At 41.0% G+C, this 25,506-nt stretch overlaps 1 protein-coding gene across 3 annotated transcripts in view; it reads left to right on the top strand.

Moving 5' to 3' along the window:
- The window catches only part of sema6a (sema domain, transmembrane domain (TM), and cytoplasmic domain, (semaphorin) 6A), a 105,011-nt gene that overhangs the window by 23,939 nt on the left and 55,566 nt on the right, over window positions 1–25,506 (top strand). For 2 of the 3 annotated variants that reach the window (XM_031727303.2, XM_031727305.2), the window contains exons 2-3: window positions 21,393–21,543; window positions 22,404–22,521. In XM_031727303.2, coding sequence (XP_031583163.1) covers window positions 21,444–21,543; window positions 22,404–22,521 — 218 coding nt within the window. In that variant the 5' untranslated portion in view covers window positions 21,393–21,443. Of the gene's footprint in view, window positions 1–17,722; window positions 17,905–21,392; window positions 21,544–22,403; window positions 22,522–25,506 lie in introns of those variants that run through there. The other variant, XM_039620661.1, reaches the window with a different exon arrangement.

The following is a 25,506-nucleotide window of genomic DNA, read 5'->3' as shown; positions in this document are numbered from 1 at the left end:
TGTTGCTCCTGTGCCTTGTGTTTCCCTTGACAGTCTACGCAGAGGATTCATGCATTATGCAGATCACACAGGGGGACTGGTTTGCTGTGAAAGGGGAGAAAGAAAAACATAACTCCATTGCGAATTATTACAATACATACACTCAACAACACTTATATTTCAAGAAAGAAAAGGCATGAGAAATGTAATAATTGGAGTGAAGTTCTTTTTACTTCTCCCTTGCCTCATGCAGTTTTTTATACAATAAAAAGACTTTGGTGGCAAGAGGGGATTTATTTGTATTTCCATGCCAGGCTTTTCAGTGCCAGTCTTTGTTTTCCTTTAAGTAAACAGGAGTATATCCCATGAGCAGTGCCCTCTCTTTTCTCACTTCTACTTTCAAAATCCCCCCTCGCCTCCGCCTTCTATAGCCTAGCACTTATCTCTTTACTCCCTTGTGTAGATTATTTGTAGTGCCTCATCTCCTTACCCCTGATCATTCTCCACACAAGAAACCCTTATATTTACACCCAAGTCTGCTCCTGCGTGCCCTACTTTCTCCTCCCTCTTCTCTCAAGTCGTGTCATCCCCTGTATCCCCTGTGTACTCCCCTTTTTCTCATTGCACATTTGTGCTGCTCCCCATGGACAGAGCCCTCCCCGTGGCCCTTCACCCAACCCAATTCACACATTGGTGGCATTGCAGCGGCATAATAACTTTTAATCGGCACAGTCTTCCCTGTGCACCCGGTGCTTTCATGATGGCCTTGGCTCCACTCCTGAAACAGGCATTTCTGATTGTCGCTCTGAGTGAGCATATGCCTGTCTCCTCCTTGATTAAAAGAAAGCCTGTGCACATGAGAAAGGAGTGTGAGGTGAGAAAGATGAAGACAGAAAGTGAGCAAAAGAAGCTACAGGGCTAAAGTAGGGAAAGGAGAAGTAAATAAAGAGAAGAGGGACCGTAATCTTACACAGAGTTTCAGAACGTGGGCTAGCCTGCAAAGCGAGCCAGCAGTAGACGTCACCTTTGCTTTTAAAATAGTTAATCTGCTCCCAGAGGGACAATGACTGCTTTAAGTCCCCCTCCCTTCTCCCTCTCTCTTTTCTAAGTCCCTCCCCAGAGCTAAACCCCTCGGTGGCACATTGCACGGATTAGCTTGTGTTGTTGTTGCATCTCTTTAGCTCTAGTCTATAGCACCAGCTATAGATGCAAATACAGCAGTTAAACTTTTTACACTGGCAAATCCAGACACAGGAGTTTATATTTGTGGATAGAAGGGGCTGGCAATTTTGTAATCTGAAGGCGTATCGGGTGTTAATACACAGAGCAAAAAAAAGACATGAACAGTAACTGGCTCTTTTCTTAATATGTAATGTTGTATTGCTTTTACACAAGATCAATACTTCAGACTTGCCCTCACTACTTGTCTTGTTGTTGCACTTGAATGAAAAGCAACAAGAAAACTGCTCTGTTGAAATGTAGATCTATCTCATATTTGTGAACACAGCCACCAGGGCACTTAGTTTTGCAAAGAAAAGTATTTGGGTCCTTGCCCAGTGATGTTCTCTGGTTGTAATTTCTATGCCAATTTATTGAGACTGCTTCGGCCTCTGGTTTCAGGGGTAATTTTACCCTATCTGAAAAATGAAAGGCAGATGGGGTTGGGTGAATTCTAATTCTTACCACAGAACAATACTACCATTACTGTAGCTGATAAACTGTAACATCACTGAGCATAATGAAATGACATGTCTCGAGATTACATCTGTATGCCTTCTAGATTATCTATTCCATTTGGATTAATACTGTGTACTAAATTCATTTTAATGTACACTTATAAAGTCAAATGTAATTAGAGAGAATGCAGCTCTGTGAGTCCTGTGGCCCTCATCCAACCCCTGTCCCCTAGAAATTACATTTATGTACTACTAATTTGTTTTTCCAATTATGGTTTGTTAGGCAAGGTAATTGTGGCCTGGATTATGTTGCCTGCCAATGTTTTTTTGTTTTTTTTTTGTTCTAGGAACTATTACCTTTTTGTACTGAACATAAGCCATAAGGATGCGAGTGACGCAGGTTTTCTGTGTCGGAGTAAAAAATAAAGTATAATTATAATTCCTTTTGAATTTAGGTTGAAGGGCTTTATCACTTCCGGATATAGAACCCTATCACCTTAGACCTCTGTCCTCATTCACCTCATTCAGCCGACCTCGTCTGAGTCTTCTGTGCATGCTTGTGGTCTGCTCTGCTGCTGCTGCACGAGGGGATTAGCTGCCGCCGCTACCATCGGATACCAAGGTAGCAACAGTGCCCTTAGCAATTCAGAAGGGCTATTTTGCTCCCCAGCCGCAGTTTGACAACACTTCACTTGTCAGTTTCAGTCTTTGACAGATGTAGAAATGGTGTCAAAGGGCACGTGTCTGTGTTCTTTTGCAGACATGTCAGAAGCAGGCACACCTCTGTGTGCTTGTGATTGATTTTACAGAAATGGCTTGGATTCAACATGACAGAAGGATACAGACTTTGAGTCTCTTTTTACTTGCTTGTTGCTCTACCCCCCAGGAGAGGAACCCATTTGAACAAGCTTTAATTAAAGACAGCTGCTGGCCACACAATATTCTCACTTGCTTCAGCTGCAGATAACATTTGACACAAATCCCGCTTTAGTGTTTGCTTATTTAATTCCAATAATACGTGTATCCTTCCGATTAAATATAGTTAAAAGTGGCCATATGAATCTGGACCTTCTTGTTAAATCTACCATCATACAACCACTAAAACACCTCATAAGCATCCATTGTAATTCCATCCTTACCTGTCAGTGTGTGATTTTAATTCATCACATTAATATGCCACGAGAGAATGAACCTCTACAGTATCATTTCACAGATGGCTTATCTTTGCAGAAGAAAAATGAAAATGAAAAATGAAGTCTTTTGGACTGTCGCACTGAATTGGTTCCTCACAAACTAAAGGGACTACCAATTAACAACCCGAAAGAGAGAAACAAAGACAATAAATGATTTGACATGCAGTGTTAAAGATGATTTGCACATGCTAATGACTATTATTTATTCTAGTCAAAGTTTTCCTGTAAAATCGGACTTAGATCAGAAACAGTGGGCAGTCCTGCCTGTAGTCAGCATTGTGTGATTACATTTTCGAATTTATAACCTGCAGTTACTTACTACATAAGATATGGGATTGGCTAATTGTGGGATTTATTTATTTATCTTTTATCAAAAAAATTCTAAAACTTTTACAAAAAGGTAGATTAAGAGAATGGACTGACGCTAAAGGACTTATTTTACATAGTTTTAGCACTTAAAAATGGCTTAGAAGAAGAAGGAACTCAAATGTACACAGAAAAACAAGCCTGAAAAATTAGTCCAAGACAGGTATAGTATTGTGTTTTATCGGGTTAAATCCAAAACCCCCCTGTAAGCAGTGCTGCTAATTATCTCATTGTCATTGTACTAGCCTTGTTTTGCAGATTTAGTTTTAAAGTAACAATAGTAATCCGTAGATCCTCCTTTAACAATGAGACTAAATGTTGTGGAGGATCCGGACTGCAGCACTTAAGCTTTTAAGTTAATTACACAAAGACAAAGTTTGCATTTACACAAGCACACCATGCTGAGTTTTTTTTGTTTTGTTTATTATTGTTTCAAAGACAAAAATAAGAAGCCAATTTTAAAAGTCCCTGCACCTTTTTTTTCTTTCTAAAATATTATAAAGAAATACACAAAGTGCAGCTTTTCCACTCTTAAGGTTGTTGAAGTCTCTTCAAACGAGAAGTCCTCCAAATTCATTTCGGTTAAGAGTCTTAAGCCTCATTCTTTGACAAGACATCTCCTTTGCATTGTTTTCTGTTTAAAAATTGCATGTCAATGGAATTAAGTGCACAAATGGTTAAATGGTTTAAGTTACCGGATGAGCAACTTGATCCTCTTATGTCTTTAGGGGTCCTGACTCTGTCAGTAAAGCACAGATTTCATTGTTGCAGCTAGCAGACTGTAAAGTGCTGTCTCTTAGGTTTTCTGTGTGATTGTGTGCACGTGAAGGTGTGTGAGCAAGTGTGTGCATGTGCGTGGTGCCACAGTCGCTGTCCTTGGATTAGTGGTGGTGGTGGTGCTGCTGGTGGTAATGGTTTGGAAGGGATCATATCTGGTTGGATGAGAGGATTGAGTGGAGGGATGGATGTGAGGGAGGGGCAGGGTACTCCAGGGACTCATAGTAAGAAGACAAAAGAAAGGAAAGATGAGGAGAAGAAGGAGGACTTTTTTGGTCTATCCTCCTCTTTGTTTCCCTCAAAGGCCGGTGTGACAGCAGCTGAGGCCTGCTTACTGCTTTTGCATTTCAGTTGAGTGGAAATCTGAACCCTGTGCAACCCCTGTCCCTCTCCTCCTCTATCTCTTCTTCCCTCTTGTTCCTTCATTTGGTGTCTCCAGTTCCATTAGGTTGATTTACATTATTCAGACAAACTCATTAATCACGTTTTCCCCTGGATATAATCTGCTTGTCAATCTGAACCCTGGCGAGTAAGAACCCCAAAAAGAGGAGTGACTGAGGTAAGCAAAAACGAGGTAGACAGATGGATAATGTTCCGCAGGAGGGTCACTTGGACTAAATAACCAAACTGTGATTACGTTCATCTTTATAGATATTTTGTCTGGGTGAGGAGAGCCAGACTTGCGTTTATCTCAAGAGCCAGATGGACCAGAGTAAGATAGAGAAACATCAAGAGAGGACATGAGAGGTAAAGCCAGAGAGGCAAAGCCAAAAATGGGGGCAGAAATGGGAACGAAGAGGAAACCTGGAGACAGAGGGAGGGAGATGGAGGGGAGAGAGATGTGAAGTCGAGGGAGGCTCCAGTCCCAGTCTTTTAGTCGATGATGATGAATTACTTTGACAGAGACAATCAGGATGAAATGTTAATGCGAGTGTGCTGGAGGATGCAGTCTCAGCCAGACTAAGTCCTCCTATGGGGAAATGAGATGGTTGGTTACAGCACAAACACACAAACACAGGCAGACATACTGAAATGCGCACACATGCGCGCAGAGATACATACAATAATGGAACAAACCTCTGGAGAAATGGAAGTTCTATTTGCTGGCCGCTAGTTCGTGTATGTACTGGCGATGTGCTAGAGTAAGCAATGAAATGTATGAAATGCCACCGCTCTCCTGACCTCTGTATACAAGTAGGTGTGCATATGTCTGGTTAATGTTTACTTCAGGAGCCAAGGAGAGATTTTTATACAGTGTAACAGAGGCTGTGTGGGCCGCAGGGTGTGCTGTCACAAAACAACAGAAAACTTTAAAGCGTGAGCACATCCTGCGCTCTTTGTTTCCGCTCATTTGCTTACTTTACAATGACGGCTGATTCTCAGCAGCTCATTGTCAAAATACTTTCCTTTTTCTGCTTTTAAAAAAAATCATGGAAAAAAAGCTCTATGAATGAGTCTGAACAGATCCCACTAACTATTGCACTGCTATTAAACGGGATTCCTGGACTTCCGAGGAATAACCCCATTACACTATTAATCATCTGGTTTTTCATTATGATCCAGCTGAACATAATAACATAATTGGTAATTTCCCAAATTTTCCTTTGTTGCTACTATCATTTTAAAAAAAATTGTCCAATCCACTGTTTAATGAGAAGTTACTGAACTAATTCCACTTCTATCACTCTGAACTTTCCCTTGTGCTAATTAGTAAACCTTGGCGTTACTATGATGGCCCTAACTGCCAAACTTTTACACTGTTTCCCCCTAAAGAGAGTCAAAACATCAGTCATCTGCAATAGCATATACTGCAAAAATGAAGGTGTACAGGTATGGCACTGCGGGCATAAATCAATGTCTTCTTGCTCTCAATCATTCATCTTTGATAAAGCACTGCTGCTCTTTTGTCTCTTTCAAACTCCAAAGTGTTTGAGACAAAGAAGGAGCCCCCCTCCGTATGATTCATCAAACTCCCATCATCCTCTGGATAAACAGCTATGATAGATATGTCTGCTTAACCAGACATTAAAAGAACCTATTTTTTATCCCTTCTTTAGCACGCCTCGGCAACCGATCCCCAAACTTCTTCTTAAACTCTCCTGAACGTTTGAAACCATATAATTAAGAGGAACTGGTTTACCTGATTGTGCTGAGAGTTTGTTGTCTGGCAGTCAGTCAGGCAGACAGAGCTGTAGACAAAGATATCAGGCAGTGAGGGAAATAACTAGGTTTTTTTTCAGGGTTTTGATTGAAAGGAAGCAGTAATCTTGGCATTAGCTTAGCATCACGGTGAGTGGGCTCGACTGGCTCAGGTTTCCCTCTGTGTGTCCCACGGTGTAAAAACCTGGGAGCTGCAGGTAGGCGCACGCCCACCATCCGACCAACTGACTGTAACACAACACCTGCAAGGGCAAGCACATAACCACGTCTCAAAAACACTCACAACCCTCCATCACTGCAGTCTCTCTCCGCGGTGTCTTCGCACTCCATCCTTCATTATCACTCAGATTGAGCACAATAGTTCAGGGCTGAGGTTTACTCTGGCTCCCCTCACTTTTATTTTCTCCTGTACTGCCCTTTATGCTGGCAGGGTGTCATAAATGCACATCTTTAGAAGTTGCCTGGGTGGGGTAACGGAAGAGGTTCGAAGGTTACAGATGAAAGGCAAAAGATTCGGTTGAGGGTTTTAGCAGAAGCTTTATGTGTTTGAGGTTTCCTTCTAAACTCTTTGGTGGCTGATTTAAAAGCAAGTTTTAACCCCTCCTACTTTCCATCCCCCCCAAAAAAAAGTAATCAGGATTTGTAGGCGTGAAATGGTAGGCTGTTGAAGCTTTTATCACTTGAGAAGAACAACACTTGGTGAATTATGGTGTGAAAAGGAGAAAATAGCTAGAATGGAAAGAAAGAGTAATTGTATCTTCCACCTTCCAAGTAATTATGCGTAAACAGGCTTTCTTCTAGTTTAATGTGCACTTGTTTTCTGCAAATTATACTTTGCTTTTCTTTGCGTGACTCTTAAATAAATCTGTCTTTTATTCTTGATTACACATATTTTTTCTGTATTGTTATATCTCTACAGACAAAAGTATCCAGTGATCGTGATCCTACCACCCAGATACAGTGGCATTTTTTGGATACGAAGAACAAATGCATTAGACACTCCAAACATAGCATGGCATGGTTTCATAGAAAGTCTCTAGCGTTGTCTGGCCTGGTTCACCTCAGCTCCCACAAGGGAAATATACAGGCATGATGTATGGCCCGAGCCACTGAATTAATGCAACATTTCCATTAGAAAAATTGCTTGACACGGCCGATATAAGAATTTAGTGATCACAAAGAGGCTCTGACATAGCATGGAAAATTACTTATCGGAGAACCGTCATCTGCACTTTGCTGAAATTTGTGATGGAAGGCAGAGACAGAGAATGCAATATATGTGATCCCGTGCACGGGCTGCATCTCCTAATCGCTCATGCAATACTTAAATACACTTCGGCGCAAATGTAAATTGTGTTCTGACGCTTACAAAACAGAAAGGAGGTGATTCAGATTTAATTTGACACTTTTTTTTAATACAAATTAGATATGATTTTGAAGTCTGAAGTACAACCAGACAACCAGTGCTCAGTGTAATGGTACACTGTAATTATTGCATGATTACTGTGCATATGAAAACTCGTGACGTGAGTCTTGGTTCCAGCAGCTTTATAAAAACACTATTGTGCAGTACGTCTTAGCTCTGTGCGTCTGAATTGCAGCTTTTCTTTTAAAACCTCTTCATTGTCAAGTATGGAACCCAAAGGTGGCTGTACTGCGTGTGTTCATCTGTTTTGAAATTACCTCACAAAAGAAAACAGCATGTATTCTTACTTCCATTACAATATGTACTTTTTCACTTGTGCTTCCAAACCAGTCAGGCATTTAGAGTGCCACACAAACTTTCATTACGATTATGCAACAATCGGAACATTGGGAGGATTGTATTTCTTTTCCCTGAGCTGATCACATAACATTTTTAACTAGATTCACTCTCATCCTAGGGCTTTCCTTATATCCTGCTGCCTAAATGAACTTGCAGAGCTGCGCGGCGTCTCCTCTGCATTGATTTTGTGGTCTCATTATAAAGAATGCACCTCTCTTGTGGCAGCAGTATTCATACAGCTCATTACATAATGCTGGCATTCAGTGTTTATTAACTTTTGCTTCAGCGCCTGTCATGCGAATGCTCTCAGTTTTAGGATGTGTTTGCCAGTAAAAAAACGGATCCACAGATCATGTGGTAAAAGGTAAATTTTTACCTTTTATTTGAGACCCCAAATATACTACATGCACCGAAAACTAAAACATACCTCGAGTTTACTATGGTTTTGTAATAATCCACCCTCATGGATGCTCGGGCTGTCATACTGAAAAAAAGGAAAATGGATGGATAATACAATAATGTATTAATGTAGGGTCTTTATCTTATAATATAAAGCGCCTAGAGGCAACTTTTGTGATTTGTTGCTTGAACTGACTTGAATATTCGTTAGCAACAGTGTCAACTTTGACCGCTCCAGTTGACACACAACTCCTCTCCCTCCCCTCACTAGCAGCTGAACACATGAACTTTATGAGGAAATTTGAAAGGTCAGTAAAGCCCCCCATTTAACAACTCTGAAATTATTATAAATGTTAACCTGGCACCTTAATGTGTTAACTATTAGCAATTACCTGATGGCTAAAATGGCTAATAATGTAACATTAACGTGAGAGGTTCCCATCTGTAAATGTATTGGATGGTGTTATTTAAATGAGATATCACAAGAATTAGTGTCTGAAAGGTCTTTCTTAAAGTCTCAGATTTCAGCTGAGTTCTGTCTACCAGCAAGTAGACAGAGATAGTGATAACCTGCCTAACCAACTATATTTGAGACACAGTGTCAGCAGTGAGTCACCAGAAGCACACCAACACCTCAGACAACACAAACTATTATCTTTTTAATTTGTTTTTGCAACACCTAAGATAAATGATATATAGTATAAATATTTCAACAGTTGGGTATTGAATGTTTGTGTCAGATAGCTTTATTGTTTGTATTGTTCTAATAGACATATTTTTTTTCATCCACGGTATTGAAAATTCTATTGAGTATTTTCCTGTGTGTTTATATTGAGTTTGAAATTCTAGTTTTGTAGGAACCTGAATGTATGCACAGACTTGAAGGTGCTTTTTAAGTCTTGCAGTTTTTAAGTTTTCAAGTCATTACTAATCTGGGTGTGGGTTTATGACTAAAAATAAACATTATTTATGCTTTATAAGACTAGAAATAAAAAAACAAACATCTTTGTTCACATTTTATATTTTACATTAAAAATGTTACATTACCATGGGCTACCACTGAGTCATGGCTTGCCTTTAGACAAGCTTGCGTTTATCTTGTTATGAAACGTGTCTTACGTCTAGCTACAGTAGCATGTGTAGCGTGGGCATAGTGACACACTAATTACACTGATCGGCCTGGCTCTCATCAGGTTTACAGGCATAGACAGTGGTTTGTAAAGGATTACATCGTTATATCACTTCCCTTGTGTTTCATTTAAGGCATTTTGTCTTCCCTTTCATAAATGTACTCATTTATCCATATTCTGTTCTCCTGCAGGGTACATTATTGGCAGTTAAGCCAAAACACAAAGAAGAAATAGCATTCAAAAGTCTTCCCTTTGTCAGAGTTGGTAACTGTACTTGTTATATTGTGTTAGCTCATCCTTTGACAAACAGTAATAACAACTTCCGCTGCAGTCTGACAACATTCAGAGCTATTTGCAGGTGTTCTGTGTTGTGTAATAGATTTCATTTCCATACATTTTGTTTTGGACACTGGTGGGATGTCTCAGTGATCTGCCTGCTGGAGCATTGTCATTTCGTTCATTAGTACAGAGCTGGATGTGAGCTGCATCACTCCTACAATATGGTCTACGGAGATAACAATTCAGACAGATTCATTCTGTACATTGGCAATACAACAGCTACTGTGGTACAATGCGTTGTCAGTAAGTGACTGCGGCCTCGTGCTGCGGCAGGATTGAATGTCCTGGTTTATCACAGATGATTCATAATGCTATTGGATATGATGCACTAACACAAAACAAGATACTCTGTTATCAGTATCACAATATCACGGGCTAACACAGACCATAATTGTGTTTAGTTTATTCCATTCTCCATTATAAATTTATGTTTCCTGTCATAAAAGAGCGAGCATCTGTGGGAGGAGTTTTTATTCTATTTTGAAGACGGATTTGGGGTTTGGTTGCGGGGTGTGCAGGGAAGTGAAAGAGAAAACATAAGGTATACAGACACTGACTGAAAATGTCTGAGACAGATAATTAGAAAAGGACCAAGAAAGTGTGTATTCGCGGTGTGCTTTTCTCTTCCCGGTCCGTGGCCACCTTAATAGAGATTAGGATCATGCTCAGTCAGATCTGATAGGCCTGTTGCTGTGGAACGGAAGGCCAGCCAGTCAGTTATCAGCGAGGACACAGACTCAGTCACTTAGCATAATGGAACCTGCATCAAATGAACTGGAAGCTCAACGAGAAAAATGTCATTAACAAAGCTGAAATGATTTTGTGTGATGGTAAAATCAGCAAATTAAATCAAGGTGCATTTGCAGGCTTTATGACAGAAACAGATGCACATAACGTGTTATCCAGCAGCATCATTTACAAGGTTACATGGCATTTATACAGCTTGTGCTTCTTTCTTTGGACCCATTGCTTATGATATGTGTACGTTGATGTTGCAGTGTTTGCAGCACAGGGTTGTGAATTCTTGCAATAGCCTAAAAAAACAACTTTGGATTGATTGTCAAAAAACACTTGAACATGCTGTAAAGTGTGCTGAATGGAAATATATAGTGATGACTGCATTAGGTACACAATGAGGCACTGACAGAGACTGTATCACACCTCGTAAAACTCTGAAGCACACCTATTATGAAGAAGCAGGAGGCTGCGAGATGTGAAAACTGCACCAGATGGATAGAACAACAGAAAATCATAACACCTCTTATTCAGTCCCTGCAGGCCACCCTCTTATATCCTGTGTCTGCTTTTCTAGTTTAGTTGCAAGCAGAGGGAAAGAATGCAATAAAAACAGCTGCATAGGTTGACCGTTAAAGCATGTGCAAATCTAAAACAACAACACAAAAGGCCACAAGAATTATGAATTTATATGTGGTACATTCTTTGTCTTTGTCTGGTTAGTCACAGAAATGTGTGATGCAGGATTTTTAGATTTTTTACATACATGTCATATTGATTACAACTTTGTTTATTTAGTCAAGGTCCAGGAAGGAGAATAGAAATTCCATTTCTTTCCTCCACATCTCCTTGAGCCTTTTATAACCATAGTAAAAACCATTTAGCGAGCCGTCGTTGAATATTGACTCTGAGACTTTTCTCATTTACAGCCCAGGCCTGTCGAGGAAAAGGGTTTGCAACTATCCAGCTCTTGGGCCAGAATTACAGCTATTGTTTTATTGATTGCTCATCCTCTTTTATTTGTGGGGAGAAAAATACTCCGGGGACACAATGTCCCTCAGCTTCTTCTCCTATGCCTCTCTAAATGCCCACACTAATTTCTGCTGTGACTCAGAAAACTTATGCATGGATTGCTGCAAGTTTATCCTGCTTTCCCCTCTTCCTCCTAGTGAACTTTTTTCTGCTTGTAGAAATTACATAAAAAATCATTTTAGGGCTCATGCATTTTGGATTTGGAAGTACTTCACCAGAGCACCGCAGAAATGGATTTTTCTGTTATGCTTCTCCCTGCTGATGGCTCAGCTGATGTTTACTAAAGACAAGAGTCTGAGATTCATTTAGTTCTTCCTGTATTGGGCACACATTTCTAAATATGTTGTCATATGTTTCCAACCCCAGGCACCCTAATTTAAAGCATTACTTGACTCACCAACCTTACAGGCTGGAGGTCCCAGGTCTGTTTTATGACTAAGCATAGCATGAAAGGGTGCAGCAGTGCCTGAAGGCACCCTGCAGTTGGCCTTCATGAAGTGAGTTTCTAAGTAAAATGCGCATTATGCCGTGTGACAGTTTGAACACCCCAATCGCTGCTCCACAGGGCACCACTTCACTCATTCCAGCATCTGTCTCCATAGAGTTAATGTGGCATTTAGCTCAGTGACAGTCTGACTCTTTTTTTAAAAAACATACATATCTTCCCTCAGAAAAAAAACACTCTGAGTCTCAGTTGGTATCGCTTGGCTGCTTTTGCTCTTTTGACAAGGTTTAAACTTAACAGCACAGACAGCTGATCTTTACTCAAAATGACCAACTATGCGTATTGACGAAAAAATGCCCTGATGTTACAAGACATATTAAAAGCAAAGGGACAGGCAATATTAAGAAACTGAGATAGAAGAGTTTCAGACCAAAGAGATAATTGGATCAAAAGAGACAGAGAAGGCCATGTGGTACCAAGCATGTCCTTATCAGCAGCAATTTTCTCTGCTTTGCCCACACAGCTCTGTATCAGCTGCTTGCAGAGTGATTAGGGTGCCCTGCTAATATCGTCACAACCAATGATTGACAGGGCTGGAAAAGGTTCTGATATTTAAACAGGTAACCTCCTGTTTTTTGAGGGGGGGGGGGGGCGATCTCTTAAGCAGCCGTTGTGTGTGTGATATGAGTTGGGCTTTGTGTTGGTGTGTGTGTGGTTGAATGTGTGTCACTGAGTGGGTCTTGTTTTGATTCATAAATGCCTTTTCCAGACAAAGCAAAGGAAAGAAGCAACCTACATCCCACATTCACCTTTTTCTTCTCTGCTGCTGTTCTCAGGGAGATTTGAAAATATAATTAGTAGAAAGACAGATTTGAGAAAAGGAGGAATGATGGTGATAAGGGAAAAAATGTTTTCATTATGCCTGAGAGAGGTAGTGAGGGAAAATTTTGGGCAACTTGTTATGTGGGCCTGACAAAGAGAAAGAAATCAAGACTTAGAACAAGAGTCTACAGTAGCTTTCTGACACTGGATTAAGACGCTGCAGCTTAGGTGCTAAATGCTGAACATGTTCACATGGTAAGGTGGAGATATTTATCTGGCATCTACCAGATATATTCATTATTATTAGCACATAAGCATCCTAACATTTGTTATTGTGCATACAAAGCAAATTATAGGCTGTTTTCACCTGATGATGGCACTAGATGATACAGGAAAGTAATTACAAATTATCCAGTACGAAATATGAATGTGTGTAACAAATTTCACAAATTCATTTATTAAGCAATCAGGAAACATACTGGTTAATCTGTTGGGTTGAGCAGTGCTAAAGGCTCTGGCCAGTTTGGGGGATTTTGGGTGTAGCCAGCACATATCCTGGCAAAGACCTTAAGTTCTGTGCAGAAATTGCTAAAGCAGAATAATTTGCAATAAAAAACTAAATGGTCACCAGATTATAGCTAGTCATTATCCAGTGCATTTTGGCAAAAGCCAGCCCTCATTTGCACTGAGCATGGACTGTTAACTTGCATGCAATCAAAGCCTGCTGTGACTTGACTGATCAGTAGCGCATGGACTGCAGTGTACTTGCACTTTTCTAGTCTTGCTGATCACTCAAAGACTACAAGCTACATTCATACGGCGCTTTATTCTGCACACTTCAACAATCGGCCTTGGAATCATTCACGTCTTCAGACTGTGGGAGGAATACCTGGAAACCCGTGCAGGCACAGGGAGAACATGCCTGCTCCACACAGAAAGACGCCAGCTGGGTTTGAACCAGGAACCTTGTTGCTGTGAGGTGACAGTGCTAACTACTGCAGCAACATGCTGCCAAAAAATGAACTAAAAAAAGAAAACTGAAATTTTTTTCCACCAAAAATGTGTCGATTCCACTAAAAACAAAAGAATTTAGCATTATTTCAAACACAATACATACGGTTGTTTTAATGGCAAAATAAGTTTGCATTGCAACTGTTCAGTATTATGGTGGATTCACTAACTGCCTGAGCAGTTCTGCCATTGCTAGAGCCATCCCCTCTTAGCAGCACAGTAACATTTCAGCAGTAAAATGCACGCTATTTCCCTTTATCATTTGTTTTCTAGCATACATTTAAACTAACTCTACCTCTGTCTAATATATTTGTCTTGAGGGTTAAACATTTATCTGTTAGAGGTTTTCCAGGGTAAATTTGGAAGCTCATCTCTGGCCCAGCAGCCCAACAAGTTCCTGACCTACTTTCACGAACATTGTAGAGTGGTAGTTATCTCCTCTCATCTTTCTCCTCTGTTGATTTGTGCTGGTGGCGAGGTTGGTGTGATGTCAGTTTACTTTGGATCATTCTCAGACAGTGAACACGCATTAACCTTCCCTCCTTTTCCCCTCCCTGCTTTGCTCTCTTCTCTTTTAGGTTTCACTTTTTTCTTTTAATCCTCATTTGTATATCTATGGTAATTTGCTACGAAGAGTGTCCTGAAAACATCCCGAAAAAGGATATCCATTACTTCACAACAGATAATTGTTTTTAATGATTAAGAATCACAGAGGCATGTCGAGGCCTAATAGCTGTTAGATCACAGAGGCAGTGTTATAAAGATAGGCACTTATCACCAGTCTCTGAAAATCTTTGCTAGGTTACAGTTGTTTCAAGTTGGCACTTTGCCTCTCTATTCCCATGCTGTTCTCCTGTCTCTCTTTTTCCCCTTTTTCCCCCCTCTTCGTCTTTTTGAGTCGTCTTTGGCCGTCCTCCAGAATCAATCCGTCACCTCTTTAAAGGGAGACGTTCTCGGATTTTGGCTTCTGTTTCCATAAAGAGCCTAAAGCGACAGGGTGCCTCATTCATGTCCACTTCATTGTCTTTTAATAATCAAACCATGATGGATTACCACCATACAGATATTCATTTCAAAGCAGTATCTGAGGGATGAAAAACGGAGGAGGAACAGGAAAGCACCAGTATGCTTTTTGATAGCTCAAGGATTGTTGTAGGAGTATGCATGCGAGTGTGTGTCTGTCTGTGTGTGTTTATATTGGATGCTAGTTTGGCTCTTGGTCTCAGAAAGACAGACAAGTTCCTCCTTCTCACTCTCTTTCCATTCGCTCTTCTTATTGCGGCCTCTTGGGTTCAGGCAGACAGCTCCTCCTGTCTTTTCTCTCTGATTATCAGGCCAGGACTGACAAGGTAAACACCTGCCAAGGTATCCTCCCCATTTGGGAGCCCTAGGTGGTTGGATGTGTTCCATTTTTTTATTCCCATATGGTGGATCAATGCATTGCTCTCACCTGTCTGTCTTTTCAACCTTCTCTACCTGGTCCAATTCTCATCTGCTTTCACACTTCACCTCCAAACAGCATTTCTTCCAGCAGGCCTGTGAACAGGTGACATAGTGGATAGTAGTGGCATCTCGGTTAGGGTTTAGCAATATGATATTTTTGTGGCTGTGTTGTAAAAGTGTCTGGTTTTATTGCGGTCTGGTGTTGTGATTTGTGCTGTGTTAACACGCGTGTGTAAAGCCTGTTTCTTCTCTTTAACGCTGGGAGATTGTCACACAACAGAAACTTCTGAAGTTGTTGGAATTACCCTGCTGTCACTCATTCGCCTGTAAAATCACTTTAGCTTTCATTGGGTTCCAGCAACTCTGAAAAGCAACAACCATACAAAGTACTACTTACTCTCAGACATACTTTTTTTTTTACTGCTTTTACTGATGTTTGAACCCTTGCTTTATCTCTTGTTTGGAGGTATTTTGTCGGTTCTGATTCCATTTGTCCAGGTTTGACCCCTCTCTTTTTACTTTTCTGCCTCTGCCCAAGCACACTGCAGGTGACTCAAATCACAGAAATACAAAATGACTTTAAAAACACACACACACATAATAGTTTCTCTTCTTCACAGAACATGTGTTAACAATTTTCTTTGGAACTATTTCTTCAGGAGTAATTCCAAAAGGTCTACAGATTGCGAGTAAAGTTGACAAATGCGTGTGTTCACGTAGTTAGGCCAACACTTTTATTACTACTGAAAATTCACAAAAGAGATAAAACGAATACTAATGTGGCCTCTATTTTGTATACTGTTAAATTCCAATTACAAATACAAATGGCTGCAACTGCTGCAAATGTGGTGACTGACCATAATTACAGACACGTACCAGCACATTGCCAGTAAGCTACCCTTCTCTTTGGCATTCCTGTCATCTGTAAAACCTTCAAAACCAATCTGTGGACATTACCCAGATTGCCAAATATAAACACAAGCAGACTGCGCTCATATCAAAGCTGTCAGACAGCATTTACCAGAAGCTGTTACTTTAAAACCTTTATATGGAACACTTCCTTCATTCCTTGAGATGATCAAAAAGCCAATTGCAAAAACAAATGTCTCTTATACTCTGTAATGACAATGAGATGTTTGAAAATATCATCATCTCTGCTGCGCAATTTGTCTGATGAGAGAACATTAGGCACACCCACACAAGAGGACTGTTCTGTAAAGCTGTGCCTTGTAAATCCACCTATACGTAGCAGCCATCCAAAGGCAAGGTCTCAAGTACAGACTGATGGCCGTGAAACGAAGTTAAGTGCGAACGATCAAACACAAGCACATAGGAAATCCACAGAGAATTGCATAGAGAAAGGGTTTTGATCCGGCATGAGTATCCACAGGAGTGTGCAGCAATTGCAGCAAAGCTGTCATAAATAAACTCCTGTCTGATCATACAGTGCCACAGTTACACTTGGTTAGCGCTAACACACAGTTTGGGTCAAAATGTAGGAAACAAAAATAAAAAGCTGCCGTTCATGTTAAATTCTACTTTTTGTGGACCCGTCCACCCACCCAGACAGCTTCCCTCTTCAGGCTGTATGGCTTTGTACCAATTTCACATCACTTTCTCCTGATAGACAATCCTCCTAGATGGCTTTGTCTCTCAACAAAATTATTGTTTTTTAGCTAACAGACTGTCGCTGCTGTTTCTCTTGGGCTACCAGCAAATACAGAAACATCAGTCTTTCATCAGCAGTTGTCCTCCACATGTAATTGAATGGCAGTCTCTCACTCCACTGCAATTAGCAAAGTGGGGACTTCAGAAGATGAACATTTGGGACCTTGTCAAGGCTAACTAGGTGTGTAGGTGTGTGATTGTGTGCTTTACGTTTGTTTGGAGATTTAACGAGACCGACAAACAAACCTATAGCTAAATGTTGCCCAACACTTCCTTCCCGTTCATCACCTAAAGCGCACTCTGGCTGACCTTGTCTTTATAATAAATGTGTGTTATTGTGTTCATGTTTAAGCTCCAAGCAACCATAGTTAACATGTTGATGCAACAGCGGCAATAACATAATTAGGCAGCTAATTTGTTTATTGTTAAAGGTAATGCAGCTTGGGTCAGCTGCCCCCACGGGTAGCTGCCTGCATCTGTGATTGTTTGTCTTCTTCGAGATGTATGCGTTTGCTTATTGCTTTATCACTGGGATTTATGTGTGTTTTTTCAGGCTCTCTGCTTCTAGTTTTGCGCACCACAAGGCGACTGAGAGCGTGAATGAATGTGCCCGCATGCACACGTGTGTTATTCATAAGATGATGTGGTACGTCGAGGGATTCTGGGGGGTCCTTGTGTTTTTATTACCTGCTGGCGGCCTCCTGCCAACATCCAGCTTGATTAACTCCACCCCCTCTCTCACGCGCACACACACAAAGAGCTACTTTATCACTGCAAGTCTGCAGGAGTTGTAAAGGAGCAGCAGCTAAGGTTCTCAAAATGTTATTAGCTATTAAAAGCCTGAGTAGGAGACAAAGGGATCCACTGTTGCACTTTATTTCTTACGACACTTTCTCAACGAAAGCTTTTACAAAAGAGGAAATCCACACGCTCCCACCTGTGCGATTCAGATGTTTGCTAGCAGGTAATTTATTACCAAAGCTTGAATTGCTGGATGTTCTCGGCTTGCGCGCGTCTTTACAGACGTCTACAGTACTATATAAAGGTAACATTTTAAATAAGAGTCTAAGACACACACAGTAACACTCTCACACAAGGAAGCAATTTGCTCTTTCATAGAACGAGTGTAATTTGGTAAAGACAGACTGTGTCCCGCTCCCTACTGTTACTCATGTGCGGCAGCTGGTAATGAAAGGTCCACTGGAAGTCTTAGGGGTTTCACTTAAGCCATTTTGCGCTCAATTTATTTTGTGTATCAGAGTAGGCAGTGTGAGATGGTTTGCCTAACAGTTTTTTACAACCCACTGATATAGATGGACGATGCGCCTCTCCTTAGGCGTCCACTGATTAAAAGAAATGTCTACCATATGATTAATCTCTTGATGTTTAAAAAAAAAAAATAGAAGTACAGGATCTGCGTGGAAGAAACAGGTATTTCCGACATAATTAGGTCCTATCTAAAAATACAATTATAGTTATTCCTCCTTACTGTACAGCACTCACATCTTGATTTCATGGTCAGTGCAGCCTCCATCCATCATCCATTCAGTTAGGTCCCTATAGGGTAACCCCTCTGTCTTATGCCACTTTCTGCTCATCAATCAGTCAATTACTGGAGGAGTTCAGGGTCAAAACTCAGGCCAGACATACATTTAAGCCCTCTAAAGTTGTTCATTGTACTGTGTAGAAAAAGCGCATTTTTATTTACAATTTGTATAAAGTCGCAGTGTGCAGTGCAAGCTCAGCTCAGTCAGCCTGAACTGTATGATGAAGGAAAAGCTGCAGGAAAAATCAGTTTTTGTATTTTTTTTCCCTTCATAAAATATAGTAGTACATAAAAAAACAAGTGTAAGGATAAGAGGACTAGACCAGGGAGTGAGAAAGGAGGGAGGGGAACGGAGCGGCTTGTGAGATCAAGGTCGTATCCAGGCTTTAGTATTGGTATTCTCCTCAGTGTTAAAATGATTCTACCAGTGAATAGTGTTTTCATTCCTCTCCTGAATGAGATTCACAGGAGCATGGAGAGAGAAAGGGGGAACAGGAGATGGAGAGAGAGCGAGAGAGAGAGACATGACAAAGAAAAGAGAAAGCTACCCCTCCCCTCTCCCTCTTTTTCTCCCCCCTTCCTCCCTACAGTTTGTGCTCCCCTTGGACATACAATAGCAAATGAAAATACAGCGTGGGATAAACAACTTTTATCAGACTGGAGCAAATGAAATCGACTATTTTATTCAATTCTTCATCCCTGAAGCATCCCTTACTCCATTTACCCAGCAACCTCACCCCTGCAGTTTCATCGGAGAAAAAAAAAAGAAGGTGCTTTATGCAAATCAAATGCTTTATTCTTGATTAGATTACAGACGCAATAATTGTCTTGGATGATTTATGGTTGTAATTGGTTGCCACAAACTGCTGCAACAAAAGCTCAGTTGCCATGGTTTGTGCTATGAAGACATTACATCAACACAATTTAGGGCATCTCCTATAAAATCCACTTCTGCGGGCACATATAAGTTACATTTGAAAAATTAGCTTGCTGAGCATGTGGAGTTTTCTAGGTTTTTTATTACTTAAGCTAAATGATGATGTCCACAGTTGCACTTTTCCCCCACCACAGACCATATAAAAGATGGACAAGGTTTAAAGGTCTGAAAATGAAAGTTTCTTAAATTTCCATGTGTTTAATGACCAGCAGGGGCCTCTTCTCTGGTTGCAAAAAGACTTTCAGTTGTATAGACGTCTATGGGAAAAGGGCTACGGCTCCTGTGCTCTATGACCTCAGTAAATGCTTTATGGGCTAAATGACTAATTTCAGGTCATACTGAATAGAACCTAAAGGGTATTCTATAAATTATGGTAATTCTAAGAGTCAGGAAAGAGAATTATCCAGAATATGTTAATTAGCTACTGACTTGTGCTTGACAAGTTGTTAGCCGAGTCCCAGTCCCTTATCTGTCATAGCGCCAGAAATGATTGCTGAAAAAAAGGCCTCACTAACCAGTGGGTGATGTAACTATGGTTACGTTCACTTTTTATATAGTGTCTTTGGTTTTTGCACATGAGGGATCTTCCTTCACCTCAGCTTTGGAAGATCAATGGCCAAGCTACGAGAAAAGGGGTGGTTAATTAATTTTCCCAAGGGGCCACAAGAAAAACTGGGGTTATTGTGGAGGGCCTCAGCAATAAGCTTATAAAGAGATAAAATTAATAATGAGCCGAACTGGGTTCCTTTTAGGGTTGTGGCCCTCCACAACAGTCCCAGTTTCTCATGTGGCCCCACGGTGAAATGAATTGCTCAACCCTGTACTAGACACTGCCACAATAGATGATTAAAATTGACTCTCCCTCTCCTACAGCCTCCTACATCATGCAAACACTAAGCTGCACCTGATTGTTGAAAGCCTCATGGGGGCTGTCTTCTCATGGATTATAAAACGTAACCAACATGGTGGCTGTTTGACAAACTTTTGAGTCTGGCAAAATTGTTTTTGAAAACACTGGAAAGAAATGAGGAGAGTTGAGAATCAACTTTAATTTTACATCGACGATGGATGGATAAAAAGTTTTGGGGGAGTTTCCAGAGTCATACTACACATCCCTAATTTGCATAAATGAGGAGCGAATGACTCGACACCCCGTCGTTTGAAACCCAGCGCAACCCTATCAGAATGCATTGCTCGGCTGGAATAGAAGCGATGAATGGTGAAGCATGGAAATGATGAATCCTGTGAACAGATACCACGTGTAGAGACCAAATGCAAAAATAAAAAAGATGAATAGGAAATAATGGAAACAGTTCTCCAACCAGAGCAGTGCTGAAAATGAAATATTTAATAGCCAGACTGGTAATTGAGTCCGTGGAAGTCATCAACCTGTAGGAGTTAGGACATGGGATTGCTACCTTTGTAAGAGACAAGTGGCAAATTAGGTGCCTGCCATGCCATTCCTTTCCATCTTCAGGTGCTGCTGATACTTTTCAGCAGGCTAATCTCACCGAGAGCTCTCACACTTCACTAAGACCCTGTCACAGAGAGAGTGAGTGAGAGAGAGAGAGGCACAGAGATCTTCTCTGCTTGACATCGATCTGTGACGCATATTACCACCCCTAATCCAATTAATTTTGTTTTGCTTCCATCGTGGCTTACTTGAGTCATCAAAATTGCATACACAAATACATCTCTGGCACATTGCATTGGGCCGTACAAAATGCACAAACAGCTATATCTGGTAGAGTGAAAATTCTTTGGGTAATTCCTTTCTGTTTCTGCCTATCCTCGAGTCTCCAGCCTTCCTCATTACTTTGTTTCATGCAGAACCCAAGAAGGAAAGCAATTTATGAAAGAGTTAATTGAAAACACTGTTTGACAAACTCCTTTTTTCCTTCCTTTCTTCCCCTTCTGTCATCCCTCTCCACCTCCTCCTTGTCCACCACTTCTGCCTCTCTTTGTACAGGCTGAGGCAAATCTCTAGTAGAGGACCAGCAGCAGCAGTGTTGGTGCGACCATGAGGTCAGAGGCCTTGTTACTCTACTTCACACTACTGCAAATAGCCGGGGCGGGCTTCCCCGAAGACAGTGAGCCTATTAGCATCTCACACGGCAACTGTAAGTATATCCTTTTTCTTGCTTCTCTTCACTTTCTTTACGTCTTTCTTTCGTTCTCTGCTTGAGCACCGTCCCTTCTCTCATTACAAGTCCTCCCTCGCACTCTGCGTGCACTCTTTTCCCTTTCCTCTTTGTTTTGTACTTCGCAAATCCCCTTCTCGATATCTGTCTCACTTGTTCTATCCTTTTTCACTCGTCCACATCCCTCTCAACCCTTCTTTCCTCAGCAACCCCCACCATCCCCTACACTCAACCCATTCTGAAGGCATGGAGTGTAATTTGGCGCCCAAGGATAGGCCCTCTACACACACAAAAATGAAAGACTTAAGGCAGAATTTGAAATGGAGACCACCCTACATCAAAGGATAATCCGCTATTTTTCTGTTGGGCTCCTAATGCTGTGTGTGATAGTGTAAATGCTGTGGCAGGCTATAAAGATATGGTCATTGTTTCCGCTGATTCTCTCCGTGTCTCTCCCTGTCCTGTCCTGCTGTGCTCACTTTGGGCTTAACGCTGTCCGAGGGAACTGAAACGCAGGCCAGAAAGCCTCACATAGACCTGCGCTCCTCTATCACAGTGTTTATTCAAACTAAGCGCTTTCATCCAAAGCCACTAACAATAGAACGATTGCATGGTACAGTGCAGCATATTTTTAGCCTACAATTTATGGTTACACGAGAGCCTCAGCTGACAATTGCGGTGGCGTTTTCTTATCCAGCAAAGACACATAGGTTGACATTTGACCCAAAACTCCTGGGATGTATGACAAAAGCTGTGAAAGCCATAAATTACAAAATCCCTCACAAGAGCTACTATAAGTGGGCACACACAGGGATTAATTTTTGTCCTCCTTCTTGCAGACACAAAGCAGTATCCAGCATTTGTAGGCCACAAACCTGGAAGGAACAACACGCAGCGGCACAAACTGGACATTCAGCTCATCATGATTATGAACAGGACATTATACATCGCTGCCAGGTGGGTGATAGTACCTCAATTTGTGCAATTTTAGAGAGACAGGCATTAATTCTGCTTTCATTTATGGAATAATTATAAGGTATAAATGCAGGCCATTATAAGTTAAGTGTCTTCAGGATTATTTTATTCTTTATGACCTAATACTAATTACAGTTGCTTTGTGAACTCCTGTTTTAGCTCAATAAATGTAAAACCCTCACGTTTTGAACCATCAAGCTGAACTTCGGGGGCCTGCTGTGCTGGTTTCTTTTAAAGTTTTGGTTAATCAGGAGGGAATAATTCAGAGCAAAATGCTGAGACCTGAAATCACTTAGCAGTCTGGACTTTTTCCCTTCATTACCTCTTTGTTGTTTTCTATTTTCAGCTCACCGTCCTCCAAATCCCTCTTTACCTTGTACGATGTCCCTATAGACTCGTGCCCTGTTTTTTTTAAAAAACAAGGACACAAACACAGAGATAAACTGCAGATAAGTTAAAAACTAATGTCAAAGAAAACAGTTTCTTTCTGCTTTTTGTGTTGTCAATAAACAGCAATACAGGACACACAAAAGGTGTTCCTTCATTTTATGGCGGCCTAGTTGCTCCCAAAAATCGATTTTTTTAAAAACTCTTTGTCGCTTTGTCTGGCTGACCACCACTCCCCAGTCTGTCACCTACCTTTATTGCTTTTTGTCCATCCATCAATGTGTTTTTCACCTGTGCATCTTTATTTGGGTGTGACTCATTTTTCCTGAGATAATATAACTCACTTACAGCATCTGGAGCCATGAAGAAAATCAATATTGATTTTTGTCTTTCCTCTTGTCATCAGTATTTTAAAAATGGCGATGTTGCTTCGCCTCATTGCAAAGTGAGTGGTTTGACAACCAGTCAGCTCCATTAACAGGCAGGTTTACCTTCAGCATATAACATTATAGTAGCATTAAAAAGGCCTTAATAAAACTGATCCTTATGTGCTTGTTCTCTGCCCTCCATAGCTAATTGAGTGGCAGGCTTGATTGGATCCTGTTGAAAGCCACAATAGGGGTCTTTCTTTGTTTCCCTCCGAAGCATGTCAAATTAAGTGGCTGAGGGAGGCTGCTGCTTTAAGAGAGCTGTTTTTTAACATATCACTGGTCATTAAGAGGAGGTGTATGGAGAGCGAGAAAAACCAGACTAAAAAAAGAGAGAGACTGTGTGTGTGTGTGTGTGTATGTATGCATGTGTGTGTAGTGGTTTTTCCAGAGACTTTGGTCTGCCTGTCGCCCACCTGCTCCACATGGGGTGGCAGGGCCTTAGGGATAAGGGAGGGAAATGAGACACATGGGGTTTATTGGAGGGGCTTGACTGTGTGTGTGTGTGTGTGTGTGTGTGTGTGTGTGTAAGAGAGTGAGTGAAAGAGGGTGTGTATATGTGTCAAGTTTAGTATGCTGACCAGTTGTCTGATGGCCACATGTGTGTAAATGAATATATACATTCAAGGGTTGTGAACATGTGTGCTGGTGGGTGAGGAAGCTAGTCTGTGATCGTGTCTGCAGTGGCTTGCATGTGTGAGGTGACCCGGCGCAACAGTCCTACACTTGCTAAAAGCAGACACATGGCCGAGGTATGTGACCCCCGAATGACTGGAATGGCTGCCTCAGATTAGACTGAGTCGGATGACCGCCATTGATCCGGACACAGAGAAGAATGCTGGGAGTCGATAACATGGACACACAAATGACGGCCCTTCCTCAAACATCCATCGGCTCTAACAGAATGTCGATAAAGACACGTGAAAGTTAAATGACAAACAGTTTAAGGCAAACAACACAGACAATTACCACTTCAGAAATCAATGTGAAAGTGAGCCAGCAGTTAACCCAGCAAGACTCATGCCACGAAACAACGCACAATGGTGGAAACCAGCCCCCCCACAAAAGAAACTAGGCAACATCAATAGTTGCTTTTATGACGGTTGTCCAGTCAAATGGCTTGTTTATTCTGGAGCCAGCGTCACACAGCTCTGCCATCATGCCTCTAGACCAGTGAGCCTCAGTTCTTGGTGTGCAGCAGCTTGCAGATGGCCACTGTGAACGCAGTCCAAAGCCCAACACTGTTTCAGGCTGTTTTTTGAATGACTGCTCAGTGTATTAAATCCCTTTGGCTCCTGTTTTGGTGCTGGCAAAAAAATCACAAGATTTTTAAGCTGTGAGATGCATACAAACATAGCAACTAATGAAATTGTAAATAGACAAAAGTGCCTTAATCCATAGAGAGAAAGAGTCAAGTCTTTGGCAATGTGTGAACTGAGCAACAGATGCAGCGATTGATAATTTATCCTTAGTTTTAAGCCTTGAATGAAGTGTATTGATATGGTGAAATCAGGCGATCAAGCCCTGTTTTAGCCAGTGTGTCTGTACAAGTGTAAAGAAAATAGCCTCTGCTGATGAGGTCATATATCTCGTCTAATATTTGTAAAACACCATTAGCCTTATTAGACTTGTATATATTGGGTGTTAATTATGTATTCAGTTCATGACTGCTTTAGGTTTTTAATATTATGAATATGATTCCATGGCCAAGTTTCTATCAAGCGCATTATCCAGAGGGATGCTACAGCTTGATAACATATCTGACTGCAGTCTTTTCATATGCAGCCTTTCAAAGCCCTCTTGTTTGTTAGGATTTAATAAGACTGGCACTGGATTGAGTATAGTATTGATTTCTTTCACTTTTACTTAAATATTTTCTCTTAACAGAAGGGATGCACAGCAGATCTTCTGCTAATAAGATCTTAAAGAGAAATAAAGTAGAATGAAAATAAAACATGGAAGTTATGCCAAGAGGTGTTTGTGAAGTCATACTAATGACCACCAGATCCAGCCTTGGAGCAAACTGATTGCTTTGAAGCAATCAACAATACATTATCCATGATAAACCGAGACATGGTGTATATTAAAGTGCAGGTAATGAACATAAAAACATCTTAATGTGCAAGCTTGGTAGTTTATGCATGTCTGCTGT

Source organism: Oreochromis aureus, linkage group 12 (genome assembly GCF_013358895.1).
Source record: "Oreochromis aureus strain Israel breed Guangdong linkage group 12, ZZ_aureus, whole genome shotgun sequence".
Taxonomy (NCBI): Eukaryota; Metazoa; Chordata; class Actinopteri; order Cichliformes; family Cichlidae; genus Oreochromis; species Oreochromis aureus.
This window is presented reverse-complemented; position numbering and strand designations above follow the sequence as displayed.